The 13,472-nt window shown below is 54.7% G+C and overlaps 1 protein-coding gene across 1 annotated transcript in view; it reads right to left on the bottom strand.

Moving 5' to 3' along the window:
* Positions 1-6,002: 6,002 nt before the first annotated feature.
* LOC311372569 (zinc fingers and homeoboxes protein 1-like) overlaps positions 6,003-13,472 on the bottom strand; it is a 19,187-nt gene continuing 11,717 nt past the window's right edge. Inside the window, exons 5-7 of the mRNA XM_084489557.1 lie at positions 11,508-12,680; positions 8,241-8,375; positions 6,003-7,616 (exon numbers count right to left, since the gene is read on the bottom strand). Coding sequence (XP_084345683.1) covers positions 6,915-7,616; positions 8,241-8,375; positions 11,508-12,680 — 2,010 coding nt within the window. The 3' untranslated portion in view covers positions 6,003-6,914. The remainder of the gene's footprint in view (positions 7,617-8,240; positions 8,376-11,507; positions 12,681-13,472) is intronic.

The following is a 13,472-nucleotide window of genomic DNA, read 5'->3' as shown; positions in this document are numbered from 1 at the left end:
CTAGGCTAGCTAGCTATCAGCACGGCCTGCCAGACTCACAGCACTGCAGCTACACGGCGCTAGGCTAGCTAGCTATCAGCACGGCCTGCCAGACTCACACAGCACTGCAGCTACACGGCGCTAGGCTAGCTAGCTATCAGCACGGCCTGCCAGACTCACAGCACTGCAGCTACACGGCGCTAGGCTAGCTAGCTAGCTAGCCGCACGGCCTGCCAGACTCACAGCACTGCAGCTACACGGCGCTAGGCTAGCTAGCTATCAGCACAGCCTGCCAGACTCACACAGCACTGCAGCTACACGGCGCTAGGCTAGCTAGCTATCAGCACAGCCTGCCAGACTCACAGCACTGCAGCTACACGGCGCTAGGCTAGCTAGCTATCAGCACAGCCTGCCAGACTCACACAGCACTGCAGCTACACGGCGCTAGGCTAGCTAGCTATCAGCACGGCCTGCCAGACTCACAAGCACTGCAGCTACACGGCGCTAGGCTAGCTAGCTAGCTAGCCGCACGGCCTGCCAGACTCACAGCACTGCAGCTACACGGCGCACCTGCAAGCCTTCTGTTAGCCTCTCCTGCTAGCATTTCCGATAGTACCTCCTGCTAGCATTCCGTTAGTATCTCCTGCTAGCATTCCGATAGTACCTCCTGCTAGCCTTATGTTAGGCTCTGTGGCTAGCATTATGTTAGCCTCTGTGGCTAGCCTTGTGTTAGCCTCTGTGGCTAGCCGTCGGTTAGCCTCTGTGGCTAGACTTATGTTAGCCTCTGTGGCTAGCCTTGTGTTAGCCTCTGTGGCTAGCCTTGTGTTAGCCTCTGTGGCTAGCCGTCGGTTAGCCTCTGTGGCTAGCCTGTGTTAGCCTCCTGTGGCTAGCCTTGTGTTAGCCTCTGTGGCTAGCCTTGTGTTAGCCTCTGTGGCTAGCCTTGTGTTAGCCTCTGTGGCTAGCCTTACGTTAGCCTCTGTGGCTAGCCTTGTGTTAGCCTCTGTGGCTAGCCTTATGTTAGCCTCTGTGGCTAGCCTTGTGTTAGGGTTAGACCAGCCCCCCCTCATGGTGGACGGCCTGGCCACACCAAGCCCCGCCTACTTCTGTTGATGCATATCCACGATGCATCATGGGACATCGTGAGGACGGGAGCATCAGTCGTACGCCTATTAAACAAAATGGGGACCCTATAAATAGTTCACTGCATAGGACACAAGTAGACGTAGAGGGTGAGAGAGTGAGAGTGTTATCCTTTAACAGTCCATATGAACGCCTGCCAAGTCATTATATTGCACCACTAAGCATCCCAGATCCAAACAGGAAATGACATCAAAGCACTGAGCAGGCGGCCGTAGCGATGGTCACAGCGGCACGCAGAGCCTTTAAATACCAACACTTTACTGGAGTTGAAATATTGCCTTCGAAAAAGATGAATAACTTTATAATAAAGGAATAGGAATAGGAATAGGTGTGTGTGTGTGTGTGTGTGTGTGTGTGTGTGTGTGTGTGTGTGTGTGTGTGTGTGTGTGTGTGTGTGTGTGTGTGTGTGTGTGTGTGTGTGTGTGTGTGTGTGTGTGTGTGTGTCTCTCTCTCTCTCTCTCTAACGTCCATATCACAGGATTAGCCGCCTTGACGAGACAGCGACGCAATAATAGCATCACATCAGACACAAGTCGGTCAACTGAATATAAAAACGTGATTCCACGCTGAGAACGAGATGGCGCTTTGATTCGACACACTTTTGGTCCCGCTCGGATAAGCCGGGGAAGATCTCCGCTCCCCGCTGCAGTCTTTCCCAGAGCAGTGAACCACGGTGTGTTCGTGGAGCGTGTCCTTCAAAACGAAGACGGACACCGGCCACGGCCCGCAACAGAGTCGGCCGAAAAGTTGAATGAGATGCGGATTCCATCCAGATTAAAATAAAAGTTAATGTTTTTGTGTGACAAGCAGATTCACTGGCGCAATGCGTCCGGTTCCACATCTGGGAACACGCCAACACACACACACACACACACACACACACACACACCGTACCCTGGACCGGCGGGGGACAGACCCTGGACCGGCCGGGGACAGCCCGCGGACCGGCCGGGGACAGACCGCGGACCGGCGGGGGACAGACCGCGGACCGGCCGGGGACAGACCGCGGACCGGCGGGGGACAGACCCCTGACCGGCCGGGGACAGACCGCGGACCGGCGGGGGACAGACCCCGGACCGGCCGGGGACAGACCCTGTAGCGGCAGAAAGCGCCCCCGGCAGCCCCCCTGCTGTACCGCCGCAGCCCCGCAAGCGCTGAGCGGCGTCACCTCAAACGACCCGGGCCGCCAGGCGGACCGCCACCTCGGATGAACCGCTCCTCGAGCACTCCCTATCCCCGTACCCACGCCGGCTCATCTAGCCCCGACACACCGAGTGGACACACGGCCAAAAAAAACACTCAACCCGACACTGCGGAGAATACTGCGTGTATTTATTCCCCTCGCCTCGCCGGGAAGGGTGGCGGGCAAAACCAGCCCCACCACCCCGCCGACAGAGCCCCGTCAGGCGGGCAGACACGGCGAGGGCGGCCGGGGCGAGAGCTAGTGATGCTTTAGCATCTCCCGGTAGCTTAGCCGTTAGCGGTTAGCCTCGGTGCGGGTCCATGCATTATGTGGCTCATACGTGTGTTGTGTCGCTCATACGTGTGTTGTGTTGCTCATACGTGTGTTGTGTCGCTCATACGTGTGTTGTGTCGCTCATACGTGTGTTGTGTTGCTCATACGTGTATCATGTGCGGACCTCCATGCGAAAAGTTGGATGCGAAAAAACACCACAACTCGTCTGACAACTCTCCCCGAATACCCGCTGACCCCGGACCAGGGCACCCCCCCGGGGCGGCCGGGGGTCCGCGGCACCCGGGGGCTACCCCCACGGTACCCGGGTTAGTCCACGGTACCCGGGCTACTCCACGTTATCCCGGGTTTCCCAGGGTGTCGGGTCGGGAGGGGGGGGGGGGGGGGGGGGGGGGGTTGGGGGGTGTATGTGCTGGCGGGACGGCGGTCTGCATCGCATCGCATCACTAATAAACTTCAGCTCAGCGGCGAGTCGGAGGACGTGTCCCCGGGTTGGAGCAGCGAGCGCCGCGTTCCCCGCGGGTCTTACCTCGTGAGCGGCGTGTCTTCTGCGGCGGCTCTGCGGCGGCTAGGCGGCTCCTACTCCCGGGCCAGGGTCGGTGCGGCGCGGCGCGGCGCGGCGGGTACGGATCCTGGCATCGCCGAACCTAAAGACGACCGGAGGAGAACCACCTCCTCGCGCTCATAGGGGGGGGCGCCGGCGACGACGACCACATGATCTTTTACGTCAGCATATATTTGCATAGGATGCCAGTTTTCTCCCCCCTTCGTCTGGATGACGCGAAATGTACAGAAAAGTTGGACGGCGGCGGCGAGGCGCGGAGGCGCGGAGGCGCGGCGGCGGAGGCGCGCGGCGGGGCGGCGGAGGCGCGCGGCGGGGCGGAGGAGGAGGCGCGCTGCGGGGCGTGATGTCCTCCAGAATCCCGCCTGGCTCTCAGCGCGGTGCACACATGGCGGGGGGGGGGGGGGTCAACATATACATTATATATTATACATTATACATTATATATTATACATTATATATTATGTTAATAACGCATCAGTCTCGGACCTCCAGTCCTGTTTATACTGGGCTCGAGCAGGTCCTGAACACACCGGTCAGACCAGACCAGACCAGACCAGACCAGACCCCTCCAGACCAGACCCCCTCCAGACCAGACCAGACCAGACCCCTCCAGACCAGACCCCTCCAGACCAGACCCCCTCCAGACCAGACCAGACCAGACCAGACCAGACCCCTCCAGACCAGACCAGACCAGACCAGACCAGACCAGACCAGACCCCTCCAGACCAGACCAGACCAGACCAGACCCCTCCAGACCAGACCAGACCCCTCCAGACCAGACCAGACCAGACCAGACCAGACCCCTCCAGACCAGACCAGACCCCTCCAGACCCCTCCAGACCAGACCAGACCAGACCAGACCAGACCCCTCCAGACCAGACCAGACCCCTCCAGACCAGACCAGACCAGACCCCTCCAGACCAGACCCCCTCCAGACCAGACCAGACCAGACCAGACCAGACCCCTCCAGACCAGACCAGACCAGACCAGACCAGGGTCCTCATTGAGGAGCAGCATGAGGAGGAGGAGGAGAGGGAAGAGGAGAGGAGGAGGAGGAGAGGGAAGAGGAGAGGAGGAGGAGGAGAGGGAAGAGGAGGAGGAGGAGAGGAGGAGGAGAAGAGGAGAGGAGGAGGAGGAGGAGGAGAAGAGGAGAGGAGGAGGAGGAGAGGGAAGAGGAGAGGAGGAGGAGGAGGGTGCACCGCCGTGCTGCGGAACCCGAGCGCCCCCTGCTGGGGGTCACGGGCATCACGTCCCGTCTCGCGGTTACAGGTCGACCCGTCCCACGTGACATCTGGAGAACACGAGGAATAACTTTACTCTAATCTACTGGACTTTGATCGACATCGATCCCTTATTAGACATCGATCCCTTATTACCTTATTCCCTCCTACAACCTACAAGTATACACAGTAGTATTATACACACACACACACACACACTACTTACACAAGATACAGATGAGGTGCAGCCTAATGACGCTAAACTGTGTCCTCTGCTCCGGGCGTACGATGGGCGGGACTCCTCTACCTTACCAACCAATCACAGTACGCACATCCGTTGACATCCAATCGGTGGGTGGTTAGGGATGGAGAGGTACCGCCCACTGTACGCCCAGACCCTGGGACAGTATAGAGACGGGTCATTAAGGAGCAGGTAGGGGTTAGACAGTACAGAGACGGGTCATTAAGGAGCAGGTAGGGGTTAGACAGTACAGAGACAGGTCATTAAGGAGCAGGTAGGGGTTAGACAGTACAGAGACAGGTCATTAAGGAGCAGGTAGGGGTTAGACAGTACAGAGACGGGTCATTAAGGAGCAGGTAGGGGTTAGACAGTACAGAGACAGGTCATTAAGGAGCAGGTAGGGGTTAGACAGTACAGAGACAGGTCATTAAGGAGCAGGTAGGGGTTAGACAGTACAGAGACAGGTCATTAAGGAGCAGGTAGGGGTTAGACAGTACAGAGACAGGTCATTAAGGAGCAGGTAGGGGTTAGACAGTACAGAGACGGGTCATTAAGGAGCAGGTAGGGGTTAGACAGTACAGAGACAGGTCATTAAGGAGCAGGTAGGGGTTAGACAGTACAGAGACAGGTCATTAAGGAGCAGGTAGGGGTTAGACAGTACAGAGACAGGTCATTAAGGAGCAGGTAGGGGTTAGACAGTACAGAGACAGGTCATTAAGGAGCAGGTAGGGGTTAGACAGTACAGAGACAGTAACACCAGAGGGGAACTTGGTTTAAAAATCTTTATTCCTTCACTTAAGACAAAACAAAAGAAATAAATCCATAAGAGTCCAACCATAATAAATAAGTTGAGGTTTGGCTCCTGAGCCGAGGCCCTGAGGCCCAGAGGCCCAGAGATCCTTGGCACCGACGTTTGAAATGAAGCGCAGGTGGAGGTGAGCGCTGAGGATCCAGGACCCCTCAGACCGGTCCTAGACCCCTCAGCCCCCCCTCAGTCCTCCACCACGGTATAAAGGGTTAAAGGCTCTGGGCGGCGGCGGCGGCGGCGTCCTCGGAGACACGGGTCTGTACTTCCTGTGAGGGCGGAGCCCGTCCCCGAGGGCCCCCCCCCCCCCCCCCCCTCTCACAGCTCCGTGGTCGCCAGGGGCGACAGGCGGGGGGGGGGGGGGGGGGGGCGGGGTCCCTCGAGCCCGGCGCCGGGCGGCCCTTTATTTGGCAGGTGTGGGACAGCTTGGTGCTTTGAATGAGAGCATAATTGAGCAACAGTCCATCACGGCGCCGTGTCCCCATGAGGCTGGTGTGGAGCGGACCCCCCCCCCCCCCCGGGCCCCCCCAGGGCCCCCCCCCCCCCCGGCGGCCCCCCAGGACCAGAGAGAGGAGCCCCCGTCCCTCCACTGGCGATTTACAAACCACTCAAACATAGAAAAGTAAAAACACACACAAGGCCGTTCAGTTTAAAAGTCTCAAGTAGACGACGAAACCAGGTCAAAGGTCAAAGGTCAAAGGTCAGAGGAGGAGCCTGGACCGCAGGATGGATACATACACATATTTATATACATATATATACACACAATACATACATATGTACACATACACATATGTATACATATACACACATTTGTATACAGGTATGCGTGTGTAGACATATATACACACATGTACGCATACGTAAACATATGTATACGTACATATATACACATACACGTTATTATATATGATATACATATACATATAAATATATATATCTGATATAGTACGGTCTAATGTATATCAGACTGACCTATATGATATAGTACGGTCTAATGTATATGATTTATTATCTTCCCTTGAGAGCATGTGATCCTCAGTTCTTTGTATAAACTTAAAACACCTGATTTTGGCAGTTAACGCACAGCCAGAAAAAGCTGCAGTGACTTCCTGAAGTGAAGCGCAGTGACTTCCTGTTGTAAAGCCCAGTGACTTCCTGTTGTGAAGCCCAGTGACTTCCTGTTGTGAAGCCCAGTGACTTCCTGTTGTAAAGCCCAGTGACTTCCTGTTGTGAAGCCCAGTGACTTCCTGTTGTGAAGCCCAGTGACTTCCTGAAGTGAAGAGCAATGACTTCCTGTTGTGAAGAGCAGTGACTTCCTGTTGTGAAGAGCAGTGACTTCCTGTTGTGAAGAGCAGTGACTTCCTGTTGTGAAGAGCAGTGACTTCCTGTTGTGAAGAGCAGTGACTTCCTGTGGGGGTTCCCCTGAATGTTTGTAATCCAAAAATGCTGTGACCCCCCCGCCCCCCCCATCATCATCATCATCATCATCACGTCTCCTCTTGCTTCTCCGGAGGCTGTGATTGGCTGACGGCTTCAGAATCTCCCGCCCCCTTCTCTGCTTCTATTGGTTCTGCTGCTCCTTTCTCTGCTTCTATTGGTTCTGCTGCTCCTTTCTCTGCTTCTATTGGTTCTGCTGCTCCTTTCTCTGCTTCTATTGGTTCTGCTGCTCCTTTCTCTGCTTCTATTGGTTCTGCTGCTCCTTTCTCTGCGTCTATTGGTTCTGCTGCATCCTGCTCCTCCTCCACCTTCTCCTCCCCCCGTTGCACCTCCTTTTCCTCCCCCTTCTCCCCCCGTCCCTCCCCCTCCTCCCCCTCCCCCTCCTCCTGCTCTTCCATTCCCTTCTCCTCCTGCTGCTCCTCCTCATCCACCTGCTCCCCCCGGCCCCCTTCCTCCTCCCCCTCCTCCTCTTCCTCCTCCTCCTCCTCCTCCTCTTCTCCCTGAGGCTCCAGCTCCATGTCCTCCTCCTCCTCCTCCTCCTCCTCCCCCTCCTGCGGCGGCGGCGGCGGGCCCCCGGGGGCCCCGGGCGAGGTGAAGGGCTCCAGGCCGCGGTCGGCGCGGCGCTGGGCCTCGGAGAACCAGTCGCGGACCGTCTGGTAGCCCAGAGCGGAGCGGCTCACCAGCTCGTCCAGCTGCTGCTCCTCCAGAGCCCCGTAGAGCAGGTAGTGGTCCTGTAGCACCGCCTCGCCCACCTGCACGCACACACACACACACACACACACACACACACACACACACACACACACACACACACACACACACACACACACACACACACACACACACACACACACACACACACACACACACACACACACAAACTATAGTGACGGTGTTACTTACTATTGTGATGTTGTTTCTATAGTGGTGGTGTTGCTATAGTGACGGTGTTGCTACAGTGATGTTGTTGCTATAGTGATGGTGTTGCTGTAGGGACGGTGTTGCTACAGTGATGGTGTTGCTGTAGGGACGGTGTTGCTACAGTGATGGTGTTGCTATAGTGATGTTGTTGCTATAGTGATGTTGTTGCTACAGTGATGGTGTTGCTATAGTGATGGTGTTGCTATAGTGATAGTGATGGTGTTGCTACAGTGATAGTGATGTTGTTGCTATAGTGATGTTGTTGCTACAGTGATGGTGTTGCTATAGTGATGGTGTTGCTATAGTGATGGTGTTGCTATAGTGATGGTGTTGATAGTGATGTTACTAGTGGTGGTGTTATTACTTGCGATGGTGTTACTATGGTGAGGTGGTGTTACTATGGTGATGGTATGAGTGCAGTGCTGGTTGCCATGGTGATGCTTGGTGGTCCAGACCTTGGCGGGGGGGGGCCTGGGTTGGGGCGAGCGTCTGCAGGGGTAGGGGCGGCGGGTTCTACGGGACCAACCCCGGAACCGCTTCCGAGACTTCTTCTGGGTCTTCACCGGACCGCCGTTCAGAGCCTCGTCCACCTTCAACACGGACAGGACACGACTTAGAGCTCCACGACGAACTCATGTTACAGGTCATTAGAGCTCTATGATGAACTCATGTTACAGGTCATTAGAGCTCCACGACGAACTCATGTTACAGGTCATTAGAGCTCCACGATGAACTCATGTTACAGGTCATTAGAGCTCTATGATGAACTCATGTTACAGGTCATTAGAGCTCTATGATGAACTCATGTTACAGGTCATTAGAGCTCTATGATGAACTCATGTTACAGGTCATTAGAGCTCCACGATGAACTCATGTTACAGGTCATTAGAGCTCTATGATGAACTCATGTTACAGGTCATTAGAGCTCCACGACGAACTCATGTTACAGGTCATTAGAGCTCCACGATGAACTCATGTTACAGGTCATTAGAGCTCTATGATGAACTCATGTTACAGGTCATTAGAGCTCCACGACGAACTCATGTTACAGGTCATTAGAGCTCTATGATGAACTCATGTTACAGGTCATTAGAGCTCCACGATGAACTCATGTTACAGGTCATTAGAGCTCTATGATGAACTCATGTTACAGGTCATTAGAGCTCTATGATGAACTCATGTTACAGGTCATTAGAGCTCTATGATGAACTCATGTTACAGGTCATTAGAGCTCTATGATGAACTCATGTTACAGGTCATTAGAGCTCCACGACGAACTCATGTTACAGGTCATTAGAGCTCCACGACGAACTCATGTTACAGGTCATTAGAGCTCCACGACGAACTCATGTTACAGGTCATTAGAGCTCTATGATGAACTCATGTTACAGGTCATTAGAGCTCTATGATGAACTCATGTTACAGGTCATTAGAGCTCTATGATGAACTCATGTTACAGGTCATTAGAGCTCTATGATGAACTCACGTTACAGGTCATTAGAGCTCCACGACGAACTCATGTTACAGGTCATTAGAGCTCCACGACGAACTCATGTTACAGGTCATTAGAGCTCTATGACGAACTCATGTTACAGGTCATTAGAGCTCTATGATGAACTCATGTTACAGGTCATTAGAGCTCTATGATGAACTCATGTTACAGGTCATTAGAGCTCTATGATGAACTCATGTTACAGGTCATTAGAGCTCTATGATGAACTCACGTTACAGGTCATTAGAGCTCCACGACGAACTCATGTTACAGGTCATTAGAGCTCCACGATGAACTCATGTTACAGGTCATTAGAGCTCTATGATGAACTCATGTTACAGGTCATTAGAGCTCTATGATGAACTCACGTTACAGGTCATTAGAGCTCCACGACGAACTCATGTTACAGGTCATTAGAGCTCCACGACGAACTCATGTTACAGGTCATTAGAGCTCTATGACGAACTCATGTTACAGGTCATTAGAGCTCTATGATGAACTCATGTTACAGGTCATTAGAGCTCTATGATGAACTCATGTTACAGGTCATTAGAGCTCTATGATGAACTCACGTTACAGGTCATTAGAGCTCCACGACGAACTCATGTTACAGGTCATTAGAGCTCCACGATGAACTCATGTTACAGGTCATTAGAGCTCTATGATGAACTCATGTTACAGGTCATTAGAGCTCCACGACGAACTCATGTTACAGGTCATTAGAGCTCCACGACGAACTCATGTTACAGGTCATTAGAGCTCCACGATGAACTCATGTTACAGGTCATTAGAGCTCTATGATGAACTCATGTTACAGGTCATTAGAGCTCTATGATGAACTCATGTTACAGGTCATTAGAGCTCTATGATGAACTCATGTTACAGGTCATTAGAGCTCTATGATGAACTCATGTTACAGGTCATTAGAGCTCCACGACGAACTCATGTTACAGGTCATTAGAGCTCCACGATGAACTCATGTTACAGGTCATTAGAGCTCCACGATGAACTCATGTTACAGGTCATTAGAGCTCCACGATGAACTCATGTTACAGGTCATTAGAGCTCCACGATGAACTCATGTTACAGGTCATTAGAGCTCCACGATGAACTCATGTTACAGGTCATTAGAGCTCTATGATGAACTCATGTTACAGGTCATTAGAGCTCTATGATGAACTCATGTTACAGGTCATTAGAGCTCCACGATGAACTCATGTTACAGGTCATTAGAGCTCCACGACGAACTCATGTTACAGGTCATTAGAGCTCTATGATGAACTCATGTTACAGGTCATTAGAGCTCTATGATGAACTCATGTTACAGGTCATTAGAGCTCTATGATGAACTCATGTTACAGGTCATTAGAGCTCCACGATGAACTCATGTTACAGGTCATTAGAGCTCTATGATGAACTCATGTTACAGGTCATTAGAGCTCTATGATGAACTCATGTTACAGGTCATTAGAGCTCCACGATGAACTCATGTTACAGGTCATTAGAGCTCTATGATGAACTCATGTTACAGGTCATTAGAGCTCTATGATGAACTCATGTTACAGGTCATTAGAGCTCCACGATGAACTCATGTTAGCCTGCTGTAACGAAGTGTGAGGTGTAACGAGGTGTAACCAGCCTGCTGTAACAAGGTGTAACGAGGTGTAACCAGCCTGCTGTAACGAGGTGTAACAAGGTGTAACCAGCCTGCTGTAACGAGGTGTAACCAGCCTGCTGTAACGAGGTGTAACCAGCCTGCTGTAACAAGGTGTAACGAGGTGTAACCAGCCTGCTGTAACGAGGTGTAACAAGGTGTAACCAGCCTGCTGTAACGAGGTGTAACCAGCCTGCTGTAACGAGGTGTAACGAGGTGTAACCAGCCTGCTGTAACAAGGTGTAACGAGGTGTAACCAGCCTGCTGTAACAAGGTGTAACAAGGTGTAACCAGCCTGCTGTAACGAGGTGTAACCAGCCTGCTGTAACGAGGTGTAACGAGGTGTAACCAGCCTGCTGTAACAAGGTGTAACAAGGTGTAACCAGCCTGCTGTAACGAGGTGTAACCAGCCTGCTGTAACGAGGTGTAACCAGCCTGCTGTAACGAGGTGTAACGAGGTGTAACCAGCCTGCTGTAACGAGGTGAAACGAGGTGTAACCAGCCTGCTGTAACGAGGTGTAACGAGGTGTAACCAGCCTGCTGTAACGAGGTGTAACAAGGTGTAACGAGGTGTACCTTTCCGCTCTGGTACAGGTAGAACCACTTGAGGTTGCTGTTCTTCCAGGCGTAGCGCGTGTCTCCGAACCAGTTGACGATGTAGCTCCGCGGCAGGCCGCTCTCCGTGGCCATGGCGTCGTAGTCCTCCGTGGTCGGCCACTGCGAGCGCACGAACGCCGTCTTCAGGATGTGCAGCTGCTCCGGGGTCTTCTTCAGCACCTTCCGGGCGGCGGGGGGCGTGGCCCTGCCGGAGGAGGAGGAGGAGGCGGCGGCGGCGCCGGCGGCCGGGGGCCGCTCGGGGCCGTCGGCGTCGGGCTCCAGGGCCTTGCGGCGCTCCGTGAACCAGGCGTCCACCTCGCGCCGCGTCAGCTTGGTGTGCGCCCGCAGGCGGCTCAGCTCCTCGTCCGACGGCGTGCGCGAGGTCAGGAAGCTGGCCTCCAGCGCCAGCCGCTGCTCCGCCGTCTTCTCCTTGAAGCGCTGCGGCGTGAAGTCGGGGAAGGCGTGGCGGAACTTGACGCGCGGGTCGCAGGCGGCCGGCCCGGAGACGGGCGAGCCGTCGCTGGCGTCGTCGCTCGAGTCGATGACGATGGTCACCGCGGGGGCGCCGCCGCCGCCGCCGCTGCGGCCGCCGCCACCGCCGGCCGCCACGTCCGCGGGGCCGCCGCTGCCCGCCCCGCCCTCGCCGCCCGCGGGCTCCCCGCCGGGGGCCCCGTCGGGGGCGGCGGCCGCCCCCCCCTGGTGCTCCTTGGCGTTGCGCTGGTTGTAGCGCGTGTCGCTGAACCACTTCTTGATGGCGCGCTTGGTGAGGCCCGTGACGCGCATCAGCCGCGCGATCTCCGCCTCCGTGGCGAACTGCCGGCGGCCGTAGCTGGCCTTCAGCTCCGCCAGCTGCTCCTTGGACTTCTTGGGCTTGGCCCCCAGGGGGTCGGCCCCGGGGCCCAGGGGCCCGCCCGGCGGGGAGCCCTGCCTCCTGGGCTCGGCGTGGGCCTCGGCGGCGGCGGCGGCGGCGGCGGGCTGCTGGGCCACGGCGAGCGTGATGGGCGCCTGGGTCAGCACCAGCCCGGGCCCGCCCACCAGCTGGCAGCTCTGGAACAGAGACTGCAGCCCGTTGGCCGCCGGGATGACGGTGATGGTCTGGGGCCCCGCCCCCTGCACCGTGCCGTTGAACTTCTTCCTCCGCGCCTCCTCCACCTGTCCACCAGGAGCAGCAGGTCACCACTAACCTACTAACTAACCTACTAACCACTGACCTCCTCCACCTGTCCACCAGGAGCAAGAGGTCACCACTAACCTACTAACTAACCTACTAACTAACCTACTAACCACTGACCTCCTCCACCTGTCCACCAGGAGCAGCAGGTCATCACTAACCTACTAACTAACCTACTAACTAACCTACTAACCACTGACCTCCTCCACCTGTCCACCAGGAGCAGGAGGTCACCACTAACCTACTAACTAACCTACTAACTAACCTACTAACCACTGACCTCCTCCACCTGTCCACCAGGAGCAGGAGGTCACCACTAACCTACTAACTAACCTACTAACTAACCTACTAACCACTGACCTCCTCCACCTGTCCACCAGGAGCAGGAGGTCACCACTAACCTACTAACTAACCTACTAACCACTGACCTCCTCCACCTGTCCACCAGGAGCAGGAGGTCACCACTAACCTACTAGTGCTCTAACCTACTAACTAACCTACTAGTGCTCTAACCTACTAGTGCTCTAACTTACTAACTAACCTACCAGTGCTCTAACCTACCAGTGCTCTAACCTACTAGTGCACTAACCCACTAGTGCTCTAACCTACTAGTGCACTAACCCACTAGTGCACTAACCCACTAGTGCACTAACCCACTAGTGCTCTAACCTACTAGTGCACTAACCCACTAGTGCACTAACCCACTAGTGCACTAACCCACTAGTGCACTAACGCACTAGTAACTAACGCAGTCTTTCCTAAAGAATGGGTTG

The sequence above is a fragment of the Micromesistius poutassou genome (genome assembly GCF_964030765.1).
Source record: "Micromesistius poutassou genome assembly, contig: SCAFFOLD_3243, whole genome shotgun sequence".
NCBI lineage: Eukaryota > Metazoa > Chordata > Actinopteri > Gadiformes > Gadidae > Micromesistius > Micromesistius poutassou.
This window is presented reverse-complemented; position numbering and strand designations above follow the sequence as displayed.